Source organism: Urocitellus parryii, chromosome 10 (assembly GCF_045843805.1).
Source record: "Urocitellus parryii isolate mUroPar1 chromosome 10, mUroPar1.hap1, whole genome shotgun sequence".
Lineage (NCBI taxonomy): Eukaryota > Metazoa > Chordata > Mammalia > Rodentia > Sciuridae > Urocitellus > Urocitellus parryii.
In genome coordinates, this window is record NC_135540.1 from 139,056,491 (window position 1) to 139,075,416 (window position 18,926).

General features: G+C 53.5%; 1 protein-coding gene across 2 annotated transcripts in view; it reads left to right on the forward strand.

Annotated features, from left to right (window-relative positions):
• The first annotated feature begins 4,867 nt into the window (after positions 1–4,867).
• Positions 4,868–18,926, forward strand: part of Slc2a9 (solute carrier family 2 member 9) — a 132,278-nt gene continuing 118,219 nt past the window's right edge. The window contains exons 1-3 of one of the 2 annotated variants that reach the window (XM_077803363.1): positions 4,868–4,929; positions 10,915–11,018; positions 16,958–17,056. In XM_077803363.1, the coding sequence (XP_077659489.1) occupies positions 10,956–11,018; positions 16,958–17,056 (162 nt within the window). In that variant the 5' untranslated portion in view covers positions 4,868–4,929; positions 10,915–10,955. Of the gene's footprint in view, positions 4,930–10,914; positions 11,019–14,378; positions 14,570–16,957; positions 17,057–18,926 lie in introns of those variants that run through there. The other variant, XM_077803364.1, reaches the window with a different exon arrangement.

An 18,926-nucleotide genomic window follows, 5' to 3' on the forward strand; every position in this document is an offset into this window, starting at 1 on the left:
ACCCAGGCTCATGGGACATCAGCCAAGCGCTACGCTTCCCCAGCCCCGGCTTTGCCTGTGAGAAGGAGCAGCGCATGGGGAGGGTCCCAGTGTCCCTGAGCCCACCCCACCCAGTGTTGGGGCAGTCCACGTCAGCACCCTGGGTGCTGGGAGTCTGGGTGCCGTCTTCCAGCAGTGCAGCCACCGAGCCGCTTGTGGCCAGTTCTACAAGGAAGGATTTCTGCCCGGCTCCTCTGTCCCTCCCTGGCAAGGACTGAGATCTGAGAATTTTACAACTGGAAACACTCACTGTTTCCTCCTTTAAAAGACAATTAATGTGGGGGGTCCCTCCTGGCATCCTACTGGGTTTCTGACCCTCCTCAAGGGTGGGAAGATAGAGCCGACTTGGGGCTGGGAGCTGAGGGCTCCCTACCCTCTTTGCAGTCGCAGCTCCTCACGCTCCACCTGGTCTGGAAATGTGTCCTCAGGGACCGGCTCTGTCAACAGCACAGGCTGTGTTCAGATTGTGCACAGCTTTGGAGCGATTAGGCTCGCCCAGAACTAGAGGGCACGGCGCCCCAGCAGGCAAACCCTTGACCACCCAACCCTGGTCTTCACAATGCTGATGGCAGCTTGGCTCCTCTCACAGGGTGAAGCTGCTTCTTTTTTCTGATCTTGGAAGTGGGAGGCGGGCAGAGGCAGGCAGTGTGGAGTGGCGGCTCCTCTGGATGTGACTGGCCCTGGGCCCTCTCTCTTAGCTGATGTGCAGCCAGTGCACTGCCAGAGCCCCGGCTCCCCGGCCAACTGTGCCAGGAGCCCAGCCGCTCACTCCTCTGCTTCTGACCTGGCAGAACAGCTCGAGAGGAGGAGGCTGGCAGCAGGGGCCACGTCCTCAAGCTCTGAGAGTTGGCCTTCAGGAGCCTCTAAGCCTTAGTTTCCTGATCTGTGAAATGCGGAGGTGAATGGCCTCTGGCTGAGGGCCACTGTGGGGACCAGAGATCCCACGTGGTCTGGCAGGCCCAGTGGACTGGAGTCAGTAGGAAGAGTTCTGTCTTTTCCTAGATTTGGAACAAAAAGCCCCGAAGGGCCTTCACATCTGGCCCAGTGGTTCCCCAACCAGACAGCAGGACACCTGGGTTGTTGTGGGGGAACCGTCTTTGTCATTGTTTTAAGAGCACTTCTAGGTCATATCGACGCTGGGAGGAAGGTGCAGGGGTGCCCCACATGCCCCGCCCCCTACACATGGGCAGTGCTCGTCACTGTGCTAACCCAGGAGGACAGACCTGCGTCCTGTCTGCAGTGGGCAGCCCAGGGCTTGGGGAGGAGGGAAGGATTGAAGAACGAGGAAGGAGACATAGGGAAGGACGGGCAATGTAAGTTTAGTCTGAGGTTCCACACACCTTTCCAGGCCTGTCCCTTCCCAAATTCTGGGACATCTGCCACTCTTAAAGTCACCATGAACTTAGGCACTCCTGAAGGTTCCCTTGTGCACAGTTAGACAGCCCATCATAGGCAGAAACCTGTAATTCAGGGCCCTTTCCAGTGTTATCGACTGATGGGTAATGGAGACCTGTGGCTGCGGTGTTCTATTGTGAAATCACAGCATAAGTCGGCCATTTTAATGTGAATGACATGGTGGCATTTAGCCCGTTCCATGTTGTAGGACCACTGTGTCCATCTAGTTCCTGAAGGTCTTTTTCTCTCCAAAAGGCGACGGTTACTCTTTAATAGGTGCACCCATTCCCTTCTCCACCCCACCCTGGCCAACCACTAATCTGCTCTGTCTCTGGGGATCTGCAAATTCTAGGCATTTCGTATAAATGTGGTCATACAAGATGTGGCTTTCCCTGAAGGCTCCTTTCACTTAGCATGACGTTCCCAAGGCTCAGCCATGTTGTGGCATATGTTGGTCTCACATTCCCTTTCATGACTGAATAATATTATCCCACTATACAAAGAGACTAGATTTTGTTTATCCCTTCGTTCAGTGGTGGACAGTGGGCTGTTTCCACCTTCCGGGTGCTGTGAAGAGCGCTGCCCTGGACGTTTGTGTACAAGCGTTGTTTGAACACCTGTTTCCACCTCTCTTGGGTATGCCCCAGGAGTGGAATTGCTGGATCACATGGCGACTCTGTTTGCTTTTTGAGGAATCACCAAACTATTTTCACAGCAGCTAAAATATTTCATGCTGCCCCTGGTGTTGTGTGAGGGTTTCATTTTTTCTCCATCTTTGCAAATACCCCTTAAGTCTTTTTATTTTTTTAGATGGGTGATTGTAAGACATTTTCCTTCGTAGCCCGGAAGGATCCAACAGAGGAAGAAATTGCGTGTGCTGAAGATAAATGAGATCACTGCTGCAGAGAAATTCAAGAGGACAAGAGGCACATGCCCGTAGACCCAGTGAGGGATCCTCCAAAATGAGAAGTCTGTTAGGTGTTGGACAAATGAAACGAGAAAAGAGAACTGTCTCTGCCTTCAAGGCCCTGGAGGGTCTCTGGTGGGCTTGTCCCCCTGGGTGAGAAGCTTCCCCACAGGGCAGTATGAGTGGGAGTCAAGGTGGGGAAGAAATGGGATTGTGGAGTGGTCTTGCTTTAAACCTTAGTGCTCAACCACAGATGTTGCTTTGGATGCGTGGTCTAATCCTTAAACTTCAGTATCCACAGACACACAACGGAATGCTCTGCTCTAGGACTCAGTGAGGCTTGTGCATGACATGTGCCTGGCAACAGTAGGTGCTTACTAAATGTAGGTCCGGCTCCTTGGTTCATTCTTTCAATACATTGTGAATTATTGGATAGAAGTAACAAATTTACTGCTATTTGCAGCCTTCTTAGCTTCTAGCCCTATGCTGGGTACTTAGTAGGTGCCCCGTAAACACTTGAAAATGAATAAATAAATGAAAATAATAATAAAGAGATAGATTTCCCCTACAGGATAGTAAACATTCTGGACACTTGCTACATGGCAGGCAAGCTCAAGGGCAGTATCTCATTTGATCCCCCGGACATGACCTTGAGGAAGTAGCTCCTTCCCCCACTCTGCAGAGGCGTGGTGTGTCCAGGGTGACTCGGCTGGGAAGAGGCAAGCTGGGATTTGGACCTAAGACACCTGACGTCCAATCCCGGGCAGTCCTCGTTGTGTCCTGTCCCTCTAGGTGTGGCTAAACCGTTGGCTGACCACCCTGGAGTGGGAATCCTGTATTACAGCTAGAAAGAGCCCGAGTGCTAGCTGGGTATGCAGAGAAGGTCTGAAGGTCCTGGGAAAGCAACTCTTCTGCCCAGAGGTGACCTGGGCCTTGGTGCCTGTCCTCTTAGGCACAGGAGAGCTCTCCCTGGGCACAGAGATGCCATCTTCCTAGTGCCCAGGGGTGCGACATTGGAGGTTGATTGCTACAGACATCTCCTGCAGGAGTCTCCCACGGATTCGATGGCTTCTTCCTGCACTAGGCCACCCCTTTGTCAACACCATGACACCAGGGAAATGGAATGAGCCCAAAGGAGGTGGCCTGTTGCTCTGAACGGATGTTGGGGAAATGTAATAGGCCTTTCCTGGTTCCCCCAAGACCTGTTTTTCCAGACCTGAGTAGATGGCTGAGCTGGACACAGCATCCCTCTCCCTTGGGGCTGGGACCCCAGGTGCCCTTCCTTCCGTACTCCCCCTGAACACCGCCCTTGGCTCCCTGTGCCCTCACCTCTCGAAGGGATGGGCCTGAAGGTGGCTTTTCAGCCCTGGGCTGGGCTTGGATCCTGCCCTGGCTGCCCAGGTCTCTCAGCTCTTCCTACCATGTCCCTCTGCCACTCCAGCGCTCCATGTGCCTCAGGCTGTTGAAGAGTGAGAAGAATCAGCAAGTGCGCGTCACTTTGGAGCTCAGGCGAGACAGCAACTCGGTGTTGGTGAAACGACGGCAGTGGCCGTGGCGCAGCACTGCACAGGTGGCTGCTCTAGGCGTCTCTCCACAGCTGAGTTCATGCCAACGTGGACCGAGGAGCAGGAGCTCCCTCCTCGTGCGGCTCACCTGGACTCAGGGCTTGCTGTGCCTGTTTCATGTGTCCCTGCTTTGGGACCCTTCCATGACACCTCATTGGACCCTCCCCTCTGTTCCGGCTGGGTCTCCACTGGAACCTCCTCATGTCAGAGAGAAGGGGTCTCAGCTATCCCACTCCTCGGTCTATGCCCAGAGGACTTAATCGGCATACTATAGTGTCGCAGCCACATCCATGTTTATAGCAGCTCAATCCAGAACATGCTGAGCCACACCTGGGCATGTGTGTTAGTCAGCGTTTGTCACTGTGACCAAAATGCCTGACAAAAACAACTTCAGGAAAAGTTTATTGGGCTCACGGTTTCAGAGGTTTGGTCCATGGTCACCTGACTCCATTGTCTGGGTTAGAGGAGAGTCAGGACATCATGGTGGAAGGATGTGGCAGAGGAAAACTGCTCACCTCCTGGCAGCCTGGAAGCAGAGAGACAGACGGACAAACAGACAGAGAGCGGGAGGAAGGAGCCAGGGGAATAAGATATAGTCCCCAGGGGCACACCCCCAGTGACCTATTTCCTCCTGCCTACAATTCCCATGGGTACGCTGTCCTTTCCCATTATTAATCCAGCAAATGGATTAACCCACTGTTGAGTTACAGGTCTCTTAATCTTTGGTCACCTCTGCACATTCCAACGTTGTCTATCCCATGAACTTACTGGGGGATACCTCCTCTCCAAACCCTAGCAGCATGTTCTTAATAAACCCAGTTACCCACAGATAGCTAGCCATTAAGCTTATCAAGATGGGCATCAGAGATGTTTGTGGCAACAGCTGAATGCAGTTTAATCATTAATGCTGTTGTCTTTCACAATTTCTCCAGTATAACTGGATTCTATTAGGAGGTGATCTGTCGGTGACACACATCCCATTTGCTCTTTAGACTGGACAGGTGAGGAGAGCCCAGGACTCGGGTGAGTGATGCTCGCTGCATGGGGCCTGCTTTGGAAGGGTGTCTGGGATGACTGACATTCACAGCTGGAGTGAGGGGTTTGACAGGTGAGGGATTTGAAAATCAGTCTTACAGGGTTCTGGGAAAGACTAAGCCAGAATTCGCACAGGGTCAGTGGGGTGTCCCTGACAAACACTGATAGGGCATAGCGAAACCTACGCTGGTGACAGTGGCTGTGGTGATTACTGCAGTGTCTGATACCAATGTTGTCACCCCCTCTCCATCCTTTTCTCCTTCCTTCCTTTTATCCTCCCTCCCTCCCTCCCTCCCTCCCACTCCTCCTCCCCTACTCTCCATTCCCTTCTTCTATTTTCTCCCTCTTAAAGCTTCCGTTTTTCACATCTTTCAGTTTCTTGTTTTGGAATTAGCTTTAGTCATGGTGACGTCAGCAGGGGTCCCGGAAGTGAAAAGCCAAGTCAGCCACTCAGTGGAGAGCTTGGGGCCCGGGTTGGGGTTTTCCGCTGAGAGCTGGTGGCCAGCAGCTGGTGGGAACCACGTGGCTTTGCTTGGTGGGGCTCAGCTTGGAGTGGACAGGGAGTGCAGTGGAATGCAGGCACTTCAGGGAAGGCGGCCTTCTGTGGCCCATGCCAGAGAGGGAGAGGAGCCTGCGGCTGCTGTTTGCTGACCCTCTGTACACATCCGTGCTGGCCATGACCTTTCCTTTGCCTTTATCCTTGCTCCCAACACAGCTCTGTGGGAGGCTCTGACTTCAGGCTGTCTGGGCTCAGATCCAACTTCTGTGACGGCTTCTCCCAGCATCATGTCAGAGGCAGGGGTTTAATATCATCGATGGCAGAAAGGGTAGTAGCAGAGGTGGTTATTTAAATATTTAACCTCGGGACAACCTAGGTGTGGGCCAACTCTGCCTGGAGCAGAGTTCTGGGGCTCTGCTGTGCTAGGTATTAACCCTGTCACTGCTGGGTCCTGGGGAGCATCTTGGAGAAGGACATCGTGCACTGCTGAGGTGGCAGGTAGGCACTCAGGGGATGGGGCAGGGGGCTATTCAACCATGGGCACAGCAGAACTTTGCTCTAAAGAACTTGTGTGGCCACACTGATGGGCACCGGCAGGCCTCTAGTCTTGAAGAGCAGAGTTATCAGTGTCGTTTCTGTGGGTTGGGGAGACAGGGAGCTGACGTTTTGGGACTCTTCACCATGCACGGAGCTCTTGCTGATTTATCTTTTGTATTTTATTTTATTTACTCTGTTTAAGCCTTAGATAATTATTTTGAGGGAGCTTAGGGTTCTCTATTTAAACACTGCGTGGGCTCAGATGGGTGAGCCGTCTTAACCATCCTGAGATGTCATCATTGAGTCAATCCGGAAGCGCTACACCTGTGGTCTGGGAAGGCCATCCACTGTGCTTCCGGAGGTGGTCACGATGGCTCCAGGGCACCTGACATCTGCAGTGTGCATCAATAATGAACTCACTTCACCCTCACAGCAGCCCCTGGGGTTCATCCTATTATTATCCCCATTTGAAATAGGAAGAAAGGGAGTGCAGAAGAGCTCAGGGTCTCCAGGCGGTTTACTAGCTGTAGAACTGGGGTGTGAACCCAGAGTCCCACTGGGCACACGCTGCCCGCAGGAGGCCTCGAAGTGCCCCAGCGGACAGTCTCCCGCCGGTCATGAGAGGGCTTAGGGATGACGGGCATCCTGGACCCTGCCATGGTCTCGGCAGGATGAGTCCACAGTCGAGGGCTGTGCTGGGAGCAGCTCCCTGGCGTGGGGCCTTGTTGACTTAGCCGTCCTCTTCTTCTTCCTTACTGGTGGTGGGTGAGGAGAAGACCAGAGTTGATCCTGAAAGAGAAAGAAGCATGGGCCCCACCCACGTCCCCTGGTGCCCCACCGTCCCAGTTTGCAGCGTGTTTCCTGGGAAGAATGACAGGCTCGGCACCCGAGCTGGAGCGCTCCTCGTCTCCCTTGACTGCGTGGGGACTGCTGAGCTCACAGTCCCGTGCACCCCAGGCCTACGTTCTGGATCCTTGTTTGTCACAGGGCAATATTTTACACACCGTAATTTACTACCGCCCACTCCGTAGCTTTTCTCCCCCCCACCCCGTCCCTCCCTGTACTCATTCCTTCCTCGCACACCTGTGACCACACCTGCTCTGACCTTGATTTCTAGGTGGCTCCATGTTGGATAGTTGTGGTGGAGCCCAACAAAAGCCACACTCTGGTCACAGCTGGAATTGTGTTTTTCTCTCCATGGGTAAACTCAAGAAGTCCGGGGGACGCTCTGAACACCCACCATGTTTTCCACGAGGGGTCCCGCAACACCAGCCCATGGCCAACCGGACCTGGGTGTTAGGGCTGTCCCCTGGATTCCCTTATGACTGCTCCTCACCTTCCTACCGCTGCCCGGTCGCCCTCCTCTCTCCCCTTTAGTCGGTCACTTTACCTCACACTTCATGTGGACGCCATTGGACTATAGATGGTGTTAGACAGGATAGAGAAGATGCTAGAATACAGGAAATTTGCACAGAGCTCCTGTTTTCCCACTTCTGGATCTGAAGTCTTCACCACACTTACCCATGTTCCGTCCTTCCCCCCCCACGCCTCCCCCTGCACCACCCTCACCTCCTCATGGCTGAAGCTCTATGAAGACCTGTCTGCATACGGGCTCCTCTTCCAGTGCTCCATCCCTCCAGGGCCACTCCATCCAAGTCACCCTTGAAACAGTTACCAGTGGCCTCGGTGTGATCAAATACCCTGGACACTCTTCATTCCTCTTTCTTGACTGCCCTCAATCAATGTGGACACAGATGACCCTTCACGTCCTCTTAAAGTTCTTGTCTTCTCCACACTTGGCTCTGCTTGTTTTTTCCAACTCAGTGTCCTTTGTCACTTACCGTTCCTTGTCTTCCCCCCAGGCTGGGTTCCTTAGGGATCTCCTCTTTCTACACTCCTTCCCTGGGTGGCCTTACCCAGTCCTCTGTCACTCATTCCCACTTAACTCATGTCCAGCCCAGACTATTGCTTGAGCACTACTCTTATTTCCAAGTTCCCAGGTGACATTGATACGTAGATGTTCCACAAACTGAAGATCAGTACTTCTAAACAACCCTTCTTTCCTCCTACCCACAAATATGTCACCCTCTGAGTCTTCAGTAGCCCCTTGAATGGCAATTGCCATTCATTAGACACCAAGGATTTGGCAGGCCCTTCCCAGGGCCCCCTGAGTTCAGGATTCCTCATCTAAAAATCACAGTATGAGAGAGTGGCAGCTGACTATGACTGACGGACAAGGAAGCAGACTCGTGAGTTAGTAACTTGCCCTCGGTCACAGCAGCAAAGCCAGATGGAGATCCAGGTCTCTGTAATGGCCTCGCTCTTTTCCCTCTTCTCATGTCTTTTCAAATCCTGGCTTCCACTTCATCCCTAAGAGACCGTCTTCATCCTTAGGCACATGTAGGGCCACCTTGTTGCACAATTCCAGGGGAAAGTCACAATGTCATCTGTGTGAATGGTGGTCCCTGGGGTGGCACCGTGGCAGCCATTCACATGAACTAGACTGGGAACAATCCCCAGGAGGCAGGCAGGGTGGTAGCCACAGAAACCATCACTTAGCTCCCTCTGCCCATTTTCTCCTTTCCCTCTCCTCCTCCCCACCCCACCTCTTCTGCCTACCGTGCATCTCTACAGCCAGCATTCAGTCCTACTGTGGATGGGAGATGGATCACTGAAGCCCTCAAGTGTGAGAAGTAGGGGAGGGGGTAACTCAGGGTTCTGCGGGGAAGCAGAAGCATGTCCTCTTGTCTTTGTCTCTGTCCCCTGTTTCCCCTGGAATAGGCTCAAGCAATGGTAGGGCTGACAAGCCCCAAAGCCACAGGCGAGCCAGCAGACTAGAAATTCCAGCAATGCTGAGGTTGTACTCTTATTCCAAAAGACCTCTTTTACAGTTTGAGGCTGAATTCCTTTTTCATAAGGGACGTCAGCTGCTTCTCTCGAGGTCTTTAGCTTAGTGGATGAGGCCTTCCACATCATGGAGGGTCATCTGCTTTACAGCTCACTGCATGTGCTAACCCTATCTAAAAGACACCTTCACAACACATCTAGACTGTTCTCTAGACATCTGCTAAATGACAGCAGCATGGCCTAGGCAAGCTCATGGGTAAAATGAGCCTCACAGGTAGGGACCATCCCCGATGAGATCTCAGACACCCTTAGCCCATGCAATCCACTGGCTATGAGCTCTGGGATGCACTTGGAGAAGAGCATTCTGTTTCCAGAAGAAACCCATAGATGATCGGAGGAGGTGAGCCTGGCAGGGGAGGCAGGGGAAAGGGAAGGGCCCTCCAAGCCCAGCAGCCTAAGCTGTGGCCCAGAGGCCTGCAGATGTCAGGAAAGCAGGCACAGGGCTGGAGTGGCCCTCCAGGTGGGCTGGGGTGGGACAGGTGTGTCAGCCCCTCGAGGCAGGGCCTGCAGCGACACTAAAGTGGGGCTCAGGCAGCTCACCAACCTGCATCCTTGTCAGGTGGCAGAAATGGCTTCTAGATCCAATCAAGCTGAGTCTATCAACCCATAGGAACGGTGTGTCCTTCCAGGGTTGTATTTTCTGCATTAGAAAGAAGAGTATTCAGAGTTGATTATTATTATTATTATTTAAATTTTAACTCTACTTGGCTACTTGAGACTGTTAGGGCTTAATTCCGATAAGAAAACTTTTTTCTTTTTAATTTAAAGCAATTTCAAAATCTTATCTAGTTACAGCAGTATTTTATTAGGGCCACCATGTTGCACAATTCCAGGGGAAAGTCACAATGTGTGGAAAACTAGGAGAAAACAATAAGATATAAATTGGCCACAATACCTCAGCCAAGGGGTAACTGCAGGTCATTTCCAGCTGTTTCTGACCTATTTTCTATGCCCATAAATATGTGTCTGTCCCCTGAGCATCTCTACTGTCCTCCCCCTGCCCTCCCCATGCTGGGCCACCACTCACCTTCCATATGTCAACACGCTCTCTGAATGCTCTTCTGCTATTTCTCTCCTCCTGACACCAGCTCCAGGAGGACAGGGAGCGCACCCTGGCTCAGGATTATCCCCATAGCCTTCCCTAGGGACTTAATATCTGTTGAATAAGTAATGCATAAATATTACATTTTAAATTGAAGTAAGAAAACATGCAGAATTTAAGCACATCTAATGTTTCATTGTGTAAACCTCTGTATGTATATTTTTATAAGTATGTTCATTTATATATCTTCCCTTATTTGTCAACCAAGAATGTATTCTGAGCATCTCTCCGTGGCATCCAATGTTCTTGTGGAACATAATTTTAAAGGACTACATGAATTTCCATCGTGTGAATGTGCCATCATGTAGTTAAACTTTTCTGCTAGACATTTTTTATTTTTCTTTTTTTAAATACCATTTTTATCACACACATGCTGCACTGAATATTTTGGACTTCCATCTTTGTGCACACTTTTAGTCCTGCTTTAGGATAAATCTTGTCGAACAAAGTTATTGGGCCAAAGGGCAATAGAAACACATTTCCAAACTCCAGAAAAGCCGCGCAGTTTCTACTTCCGTCTCAGCAGCGATCAGGGTGAGGATGTTGGTGATCTTTTCCACTTGACAGGCTGCGAGATCAGCACTGGGTTTTCATTTCCACTGATTTCATTTTCACCTCTTGGAGACAGACAGTCTAGCATTTCTGAAATGTGCTCCTTCTGAAGAGAATGGTGTGGGAGCAGCCTGGGTCTAGTAAGCCCTAGGGCAGGAGCGGGATGCACCGCAGCTCAGCCCAGCCCCCATCTTGTAAATGGGCCAGAGCAGGCAGGTGCCAGGTCCCAGGGCCTGAGTGAGGACATTGCAGTGTCTTACACTGGTGTCCTTTACACTGGAATGAATCTTTTGGAGGCCATTTGGAACCACCTGCTGTGACCTGCCATCTGTGGCAGCAAGTGTCTAATGGCTCCATCCCTTTTCCTCTTTCTCAGCAACAACAACATCAACAAGTCCAAACTCTGAAGAATAAATCATGGAGCTCAGAGAAAAGGACGCAGCAGAGAACAAGGAAAAGAAGTCGACAAGAAAGAAAGCGGTCAGTGCTGGCTTCTTGCCCTCCCCTTGCATGGGCATTCTGGTGGCCTGGGCAGTCCCTCCTGTCCCCCTCGCCCTCCGTCCTCCAGGGTCAAGGTGAGGCCAGCAGAGAGAGGAGCTAGCAGGGGCTGGGAGCAGAGCCCCGTGGGCGGAGCTGGGGGAACGAGAGCGAGTCTGTGGCCAGGCTCGAAAGTCGGGAGCCTCCACGGTACTGATCTGCTGGTGGCTTTCTGGACTTGGGGCATTCTTAAGGTCATTTCTCAATGAGGGAACATTGATGCTGACAGTGATATGTCATTGTCCTTATGAGAGACATGGAACCCATTCCCTGCTCTCTCAAATGGAGCCAGTCTCAAACTTCAACCCATCTGTGCCTTGTTGCCTCCCAAAGGTGTGGACGTAACCACAAATTGCAAGAAAAGATGCCCATATTCATAATAAGCCTCTATTTGGCAGGACAAAGATCAACACAACTCTACTTGCCAAATGGCCAGGCTAGTGTGGAATTGGCAGGCTGGACATTATGGGCCCCATACAGTGTGTAATGACACCACCTGCCTTGGGTCACCCAAGGACATGGGAGAATTGTGTTAAATAGATGTGATTCCCTCTAAGTGGACACTATATCTTTTGGTGCTTATCTTAGGTGAGCCGAGCATCCAGTGCCTAGGTGTTTGGTGGAATGGGGAAGGGAGGTAGTCATTTCATGCATTCTGGTTAAATGACACTCAATAAAAAGCTCCTCTTTCCCTCAACACTTCCCTGCTAGAGAACTGTCGCCATCTCTATGCCAAGCTTCTAGCCTTAGAAGTTATTTCTATGTCAAACTTCTAGCCTTAGAACTGCCCTCTAGATGATTTGAGCTCAATAGCAAATGTGTATCTAGGGACCAGAGGCTGAGGCCGATGTGCGTTTGCTCAGGCTGCCGTGGAAAGCCCCTGAGACAGGCTGGCTTCAACAGTAGAACCTATGGTCTCACCACTCTCAAGGCTGGAAGTCCAAGATCAAGGTGTTGACGGATTGATTCCTTCTGCGGCCTCTCTCCCTGCCTTGTAGATGGTGTCTTCTCCTATGTCCTCACATGGTCCCCCTGTGTGTGTTTGTGTGTACACTAATCTCTTCTTATATGGACACCCATCAGATTGGATTAGGGCCACCAAAAGACTTCATTTTGACTTACTACCTCTTTAAAGACCCTGTCTCCAAATACTGTCACATTCTGGGATACAATTTCAGAGATCAGGACTTCAACATGTGAATTTGGGGGGGACTCATGGTCCAACCTGTGCGATACACACAGTCCCTGGAGAGCTCCTGTCCAGAGGGGAAGGCATACTCAAGTGGCAGCACATGGCCCAGAGAAGTGGCAGAGGGAGGTCCAGGGAGGCATCCCGGAGCAGGTGGGGAGGGAGCTGAGCTTTGAAGGGTGAGAACGGTTAATAGTCTGAAGGGCCCGAGCCGGGGCAGGGTAGCTGATGGCGTGGGTACTTAGCCAGTGCTGGGAAATGGTGTGTGAGGAAGCACTCGGTGCAGAGCAGGCTGAGTCCAGACCCAGAACACTGCGGAACATGGGTTCTAAACCTGCCCCACCCCTAGAACACCTGGGATCTGCTTCAAACCACACCTGTGCCAGGAGTTGAGCTTCTGTAGGATCTACCGCAGAGTACAGGGCCACAGGCCACACAGGACAGACACTGCTGGGGATCTGGAGGGCTGGCAGCTTCACGCCCTCTCTGGACTTTAGTTCTTCTTGCTTACACAGGACTAGCAGCTCCCCCGGGCCACAGGGGGAAGTGTGAATGCACTTGGGAGAAAAGTGTAGGTGCACGGGTCGAGGGGGAGGTGCAGGTTGTGGGGAGCCCTGGTTGCTGCCTCTGGTTCCTAGTGGGGCTCCATGTCCTCCCTCAGGCTTGACGCCCAGCTCTGGGGCCCACTGTGTTGACAGCCTGGTTCCTGGCACAGTTGGAGTTTGCACCTGCCGCGGGAACTATGGAGCTGCTCATACAACAGGCATCCAAGCCGGCAGCCTCCACCCGTGCCCTTCCCCACTCGAATACCTCCCCAGGCTCGCCCATCCCAAGTGTGCTCAGGAGTCACCTCTCCCAGAAAGACTCCCGGATCCAGCTGAGATTGGCGAGGTGCCTCCCCAGCACTGTCCCAGGGAATTCTCGGCCCTTGCAGGCATGTGGTAACCCAGTGCTTCTCACTGGGCTCCTGCTCTGGACCCGCCTTGCAGTGAGTAAGGCAGCCAGGTGGCTGGAAACCAAGTCAAGAAATAGCCTGCTCTCGCAGAGGCGCCCCCCTGACCAGTGCACAGAGCGGCCAGGTTGCACTGCTCCGTGTCCCAGCCTAACTGAGGAAGTCTGTTTCCCATTTGCTCAGAGCAGCTGCTGTCCTGCTGTAGGGCAGTGGGGGCTGAAAGCTTTCTCACCCACATGCCATTATGGCCCCCAGGACGCCTGCAGTTCTCCCCATTTTTTTTCTTCAATGTGTGCTTTGCATTAAACCCAGTTTGCTGGCTTCTGCCCCTTATCTGTGGCCCGAGCACTCTGAATTCACCAAGCATGCCTCTGTCCCTTCCCAGCCTCTGTGTCTGCCATCTGCTTCCAGGGAACAAAGAGTAGAGGCCATCTGTCCTCGCCATCATGAAGGTCCTTCTCTGACATTTGGGGTGAATCAGCCATGTGGGGAATTCATCCTCACTATGTCGTGCTGGGCACCAGGTCCCAGCCTCCTGGCTCCTTTTACTGAGTCAGCCAGGGTGGTGCAAGGAGGGGCCCGCTCGGCCTGGGGCTGAGTAAGCAGGACAGAGTCATGGCAGCTCTTTGTTCTTGGGCTGCAGGGCTGCCCACGTCCATCTCCAGCATGCTGCTAGGGGTAGGGTGGGCCGTGTGGTTTCTGTTTCAGCCCTGGAGTACCTCTGCAGGCAGCTGGAGTGAGACCAACAGCCCGTCTTGCACTGGTAATGGCAGCTCAGAGAAGTAATGTGACTCGCCTGAAGTGGAGGAGTCAGGACCTGAGCAACACTTGAGCCAGTTATTAGACCGCTCCCTGCCCCAGAGATTAGAAAGGTGTGCTGGGTTCAAGCCAGTCTCCCCGCCTCTGGAATGTTGGACTTACTAAAGAGAGAGAAATAAAATGATGACAAAGAAAAAAATCCATACCCTGGGTGAAAGTCCCCAGAGGACAGATTTCCTTTTTAGGATTTTCTCGTTGCTGTAATGACTTAGAAACAAGGAAGAAAATGTTGCCCACTTCCTGTCCAGGCATGACCCAATTGCCCCATTTCCTGTTGGGCGCTCCAGGCCTTCCAGTGGACTCTGCCTCCTCATTCACGGAAATGCCCTGGCAGAGTCCAGGGGCCTGGCCGAGCCGTCAGCTGGGCCACCAGGGCCCATAGTAAGGAAACCAAACATGGATCCCAGGGAACTGAGCTCTGCTCCCCTGACACACAACAGGAGCTACCTTGGCCCTCCCGGATCAGGCAGGAAGCCGCCAGAGTGTCACCGCCAGAGGAGGAAGAGCAGGGTGCCAGGTGGGAGGAGAAGAAAGGTAAACACAAGGGCAGGCTGTGGGGAATGCAGGTGTGGGTGGCTCTGCGGGACACGTCTCCACCCCGGCCTGGCAGCTGTGTGGCTAAAGGGCCTTGGGCTCTGAGTTAGGGAGGCCTGGGCTTGGACCAGCCATTCTGTCCTATGTGACCTTGCGTGGTGTTTTACTCCGAGCCTCTGCATCCTGGGCCGGCTCCTGGCTGCCTGGCTGTACCCAGAGAATGTCCTCGTGAGGCCCTGCCCTGTGTGTGCTCCGCTGCCCCTTCTCCCTCCCCAGGCATGGCCAGGCAGCAGCATGAGCTGTCAGGTGCCAGGAGGGGGAGGCAGCAGGCTGGGCAGGCCACCCAGGGGCAGGGGGCTCCAGAGAAGCAGCTGAGGCAGGGAGGTGGCTCCCATGTGCCCTCCTCCACCTCTGCAGGGGCCCTCATACCAGGAGCTCCCATTCTGATGGGTGCCGACGAGAGGGAGGAGACCATGTCCTCTAAGGTGACCAGGACTGGGATCGAAGGAGTGTAGGGCCCAGATAATAGCCCAGCACAGCTGGTGCTGACGGCTCAGGGAACTGGCCCATAGGACGAGACACAGAGAATGAACTTAGAGGGAAGAGGTGATGGAGACAGAGAGCTTTTTCTGAAGGGACTCTGTCCCATCAATGGATCTCATTCAGCTCAAGCTGCAGAAAACCATGCCGGCCCCATTTCACTGGGCAACACCATCCCCTTGGCCACAAGCCCTTCCTCAGCCTCCACCTGGTCCCTAGCACCTGCTGAGCACCTCTTCTGCAGCAGGCTCAGAGCCCAGAGCAAAGAGCAGGGAGCACAGCGTAGCTGCCCTCCCACAGGAAGACCCCTGCCACCATCCAGCCCTGGCCACTGACACACATGGGCACCCAGCAAGTGCCAGGCTCTCTTCTGACCCACTTAACACCTTCCCTAAGAAGGGGGTTCCAATATCATTGCCATCTTCAAGATGAGGAGACTGAGCAGCCCTGCAACAAGCCAAAGACTACAGTCGTAAGTGGCAGTTGAATGACAGATCTGTAGTAAAACAAGGAGGAGGAGCTTCCGGGAGATGGCAGGAGAGGAGAGGCTGGCAGTGGGTCGCAGATCTGAAGCTTCTAGGAGGAGCACTTCAGGTGGACCAAGTAGAGAGAACTCTGCCTGTCTGTTTGGGAAGCAGCTGGACCAGAGGGAGTGGAGAGAGAGGAACAAAAGGAGAAAAGACCTTTCTGAACACTGGTGACATCTGGCAACCACTGACCCTCAGTGACCTGGGCAGCAGTGTGGCATGTTAGTAAGAGCCCTTTTACAGGCAGGCAAGCTGGACTCTGAAAAGTCACACCGCTTGCACAGGCTTCTGCCACTGAGTGGTGGAGCATCGGCTGCTGGAACCCCCCTAGGGAGGTTAATGAGGTGGTGGAGAAGGGAATTGGGATCAGGGACCTGCGTCCCTGTTCGCTTGTCCTGCTCACTGCTGCGAACGCTCCCAGAGCTTCATCAGGGCCTGGCACCTAGAAAACGCACAGACATGCACACTCAATGGTAAATGATGGCCAAGAGATTGTCTTCCAGAGTGCCTGGTCCCTGAGCATCTGGCCCATGTTTCACAGGGCAGCCCGGGATGGTCAGTCTTTGTCAAGGGACCGGATGTTTCTGTCCTGGCTGTGGCCATCCTTGGATGGAGCAGCAGGAAAGGCCCCTGTGGGGGCAGATGCCTTATTCTCAGCACCAAGTTCTATCTCTCTGTCTTCAGGTCCTTATTCCAAGGTGCTTGGACCAGGCTGTCGATCCATGCTTCAGCGTGAGCGTGTGTGCATGGGCATGCCTGTGTTCCAGACACGCAGGCAGGTGGAGTTGGGGGATTGGGGAGGAGCTGCAGCTGTGACCACCAGGTTCCTGGCCCCGCCCCAGGCAGCACCTCAGACAACTCTGTGCCCTTTCCTGACTTCTGCAATAGGGTGCACCGGCACTGGTGGAGGGATTCCAGATGACGCCCAGAAAGCTCTCAGAACAGTGCCTGGCAGGGGGATCAGTGAGCACCGGGCGCTGCCCAGCAGCTTAGTCTAGCTTTGCTCTCTGCTCCTGTCTGGGTCAGACCCTAGCTACCTGTAGCTAAAATGATGTGTGTGGCTGCTTGCAGATGGCTTGCTAAGGGCAGCAGGCGGGCTTCTGTGCTCCCCGGCAGTCTGGCTGGGAAGACCATGGTGTGTTGTGGACCTGGAGGGAACCCTGTCTGCTGCCCCCCCACCCCCACCTTTCCATCTTCTCCTTCCAGCTCCTTTTTGGCCCCAGATAGGAATTCTATCAGGGAGGCCTCCCCCAGCTAAGGGGGACCGTCCAGGCTCTGCACCCGAGGGCCTGCGCTGATGTGCTCTCCTCTCCCTTCACAGGACTGGTCCTGCTCCCTCGTCGCCGTCTCTCTGGTGGGCGCCTTGGGCTCCTCCTTCCTCTATGGGTACAACCTGTCTGTGGTGAACGCCCCGACCCCGGTGAGTATCCGTGAGGAGTCCGCCCGGCAGAGGGCACTGGGGCCACGGGATGCTTCGCGCAGCCCTGCTTCGGGCATTCCTATCTGCGACCCTGTATGGGCTGGTTGATCCAGACCTTGTGTGGGACATTAAGGGGCAGGGGACACAGAGTGGGACCAGTGACCGCCCTCCGGGGGCAGATAGGAGACATAGGAGCAGACAATGGTGATGGTGTCTGTGTGTGTTGGGGTTCGGATCCTTGTGGCTGAAGTGTGGGTATCCTGGGGGAGTGCTGGGGGGATCCTCCCCACCCCAACCCCACCCCCATGCAGGACAGATTCCTGAGGACTCTAATGCTGGGGAAGGAGCAGGAGAGACCTTAAGCCATGGAACTTGCATGTTTTCTCGACTTGCTCTCTGTTATCTTCAGATCATCACCCTGTACCCAAGACCCCTCTGTGGCTTTTGCTTTAGCCTGAAATCAGTGCTAGGTGCGGATGCCCCAGGCCTCCTTCACGGGTGCTGGGTGCAGTGGGTTTGCTCCCTTACCTGAGCTGTTAGGGTGCTGCTCGGCTTCTGGGCACGATGGATGTGTAAGGGAGGATCCCATGCAGGTGGTGGCTGAGCCCAGCCTTGGAGGTGGGGGCTGGCAGCCAGGCCTGAGGTCTGGGAACAGCTAGGAGACACAGGTAGCTGCAGGTGGCTGCAGCCCAGGTGTGTTTGGGGGGTGCACAGGGCTAGACAGCTTCATGCTTTTTCTTATTTGGGGGCCAGCACCCCTGCATGCCAAATACAGGGGGCCAGGGCCTGTGGGTTCCAAAGGAACCCTGGGATTTTGTGGAGGCTCCATTTGTGCTGGAGCAGACCTGGGTTCTGTTTAAAAGTTCTGTTCACTGTCTGACGTTTGGAGATCTGTGAAGTTTGATCTGGAAAATTGGCTGTGTGCTGAAAAGTGCTTGAAAATAGGGGCCTGGCGGCTTCTCCAGGTACTTGGAGCAATCCACGTTTAGCTTTGTCATTGTAGTATTATCCTGAGAAGGGGCTCTGACTGGTCCTGACTTGTCTCTGAAAGAGGACCAGGAATTTGGACTCTTCTTCATCCATTCAGGGTGTGGGAGCCTTTGCACGCACAGTTTGTGGAGAAGACATGGGAAATTTGAACTTGGAATAGCGCCTTGTGTGTTTCAACAGTGATGGTGGGGACAGGAGGGAGGACCAATTCTCATTGATTCTTGCAAATATTTATTGAGCACCTATCACATGCCCAATGCTGGGAATTGGGGCAGGCAACCTGGAGGAGGCAGCATTTGCGCTGAGCCCTGAAGGACAGGTAGGGCTTCCTCTGACATGAGAGGGAGGGGTGGGGAGCTAAAGCACACTGTCTGGTGTGTCATTTTGGTGGCATGTTGGGGACAGTAGAGGTGTGATGTGCAAGTGCCTAGGGGAGTGGAAGATGGGATGGAAGAAGAGGCGGGAAAGCAGGGTGGATCAAGGGAAGAAAGACCTCAGCTCTCAGCCAAGAAGCAGGATTATAGTCTATGGGTACTGAGGAGCCATGGCAGATTCAGGAGGAGGGACAGAGGAGCAAGCGGGTAGGAGATAAAATTCAGACCAACCATGTTACCTCCATTTCACCACAAGGAAAGAGAGACACAGAGTTTAGTCAAATTGCTCAAGATCACGCAGCTAGGAGAAGGAGGTGCTGGAATTCAAACCCAGCTCTGCCTGAATCCAACCTGTGCCCCTTCCACCCCCATGATGGACCACAGGGCCAGGACCCCACAGCCCAGCATTCTGGAGCCTTGGCATGGTCAACTAAGGCAAGGAATCAGCCAGGGGAGGTGGGAAGGGACCACAGTGCACTGAGTGGGCTGTTCCCTGCCATGCCCAC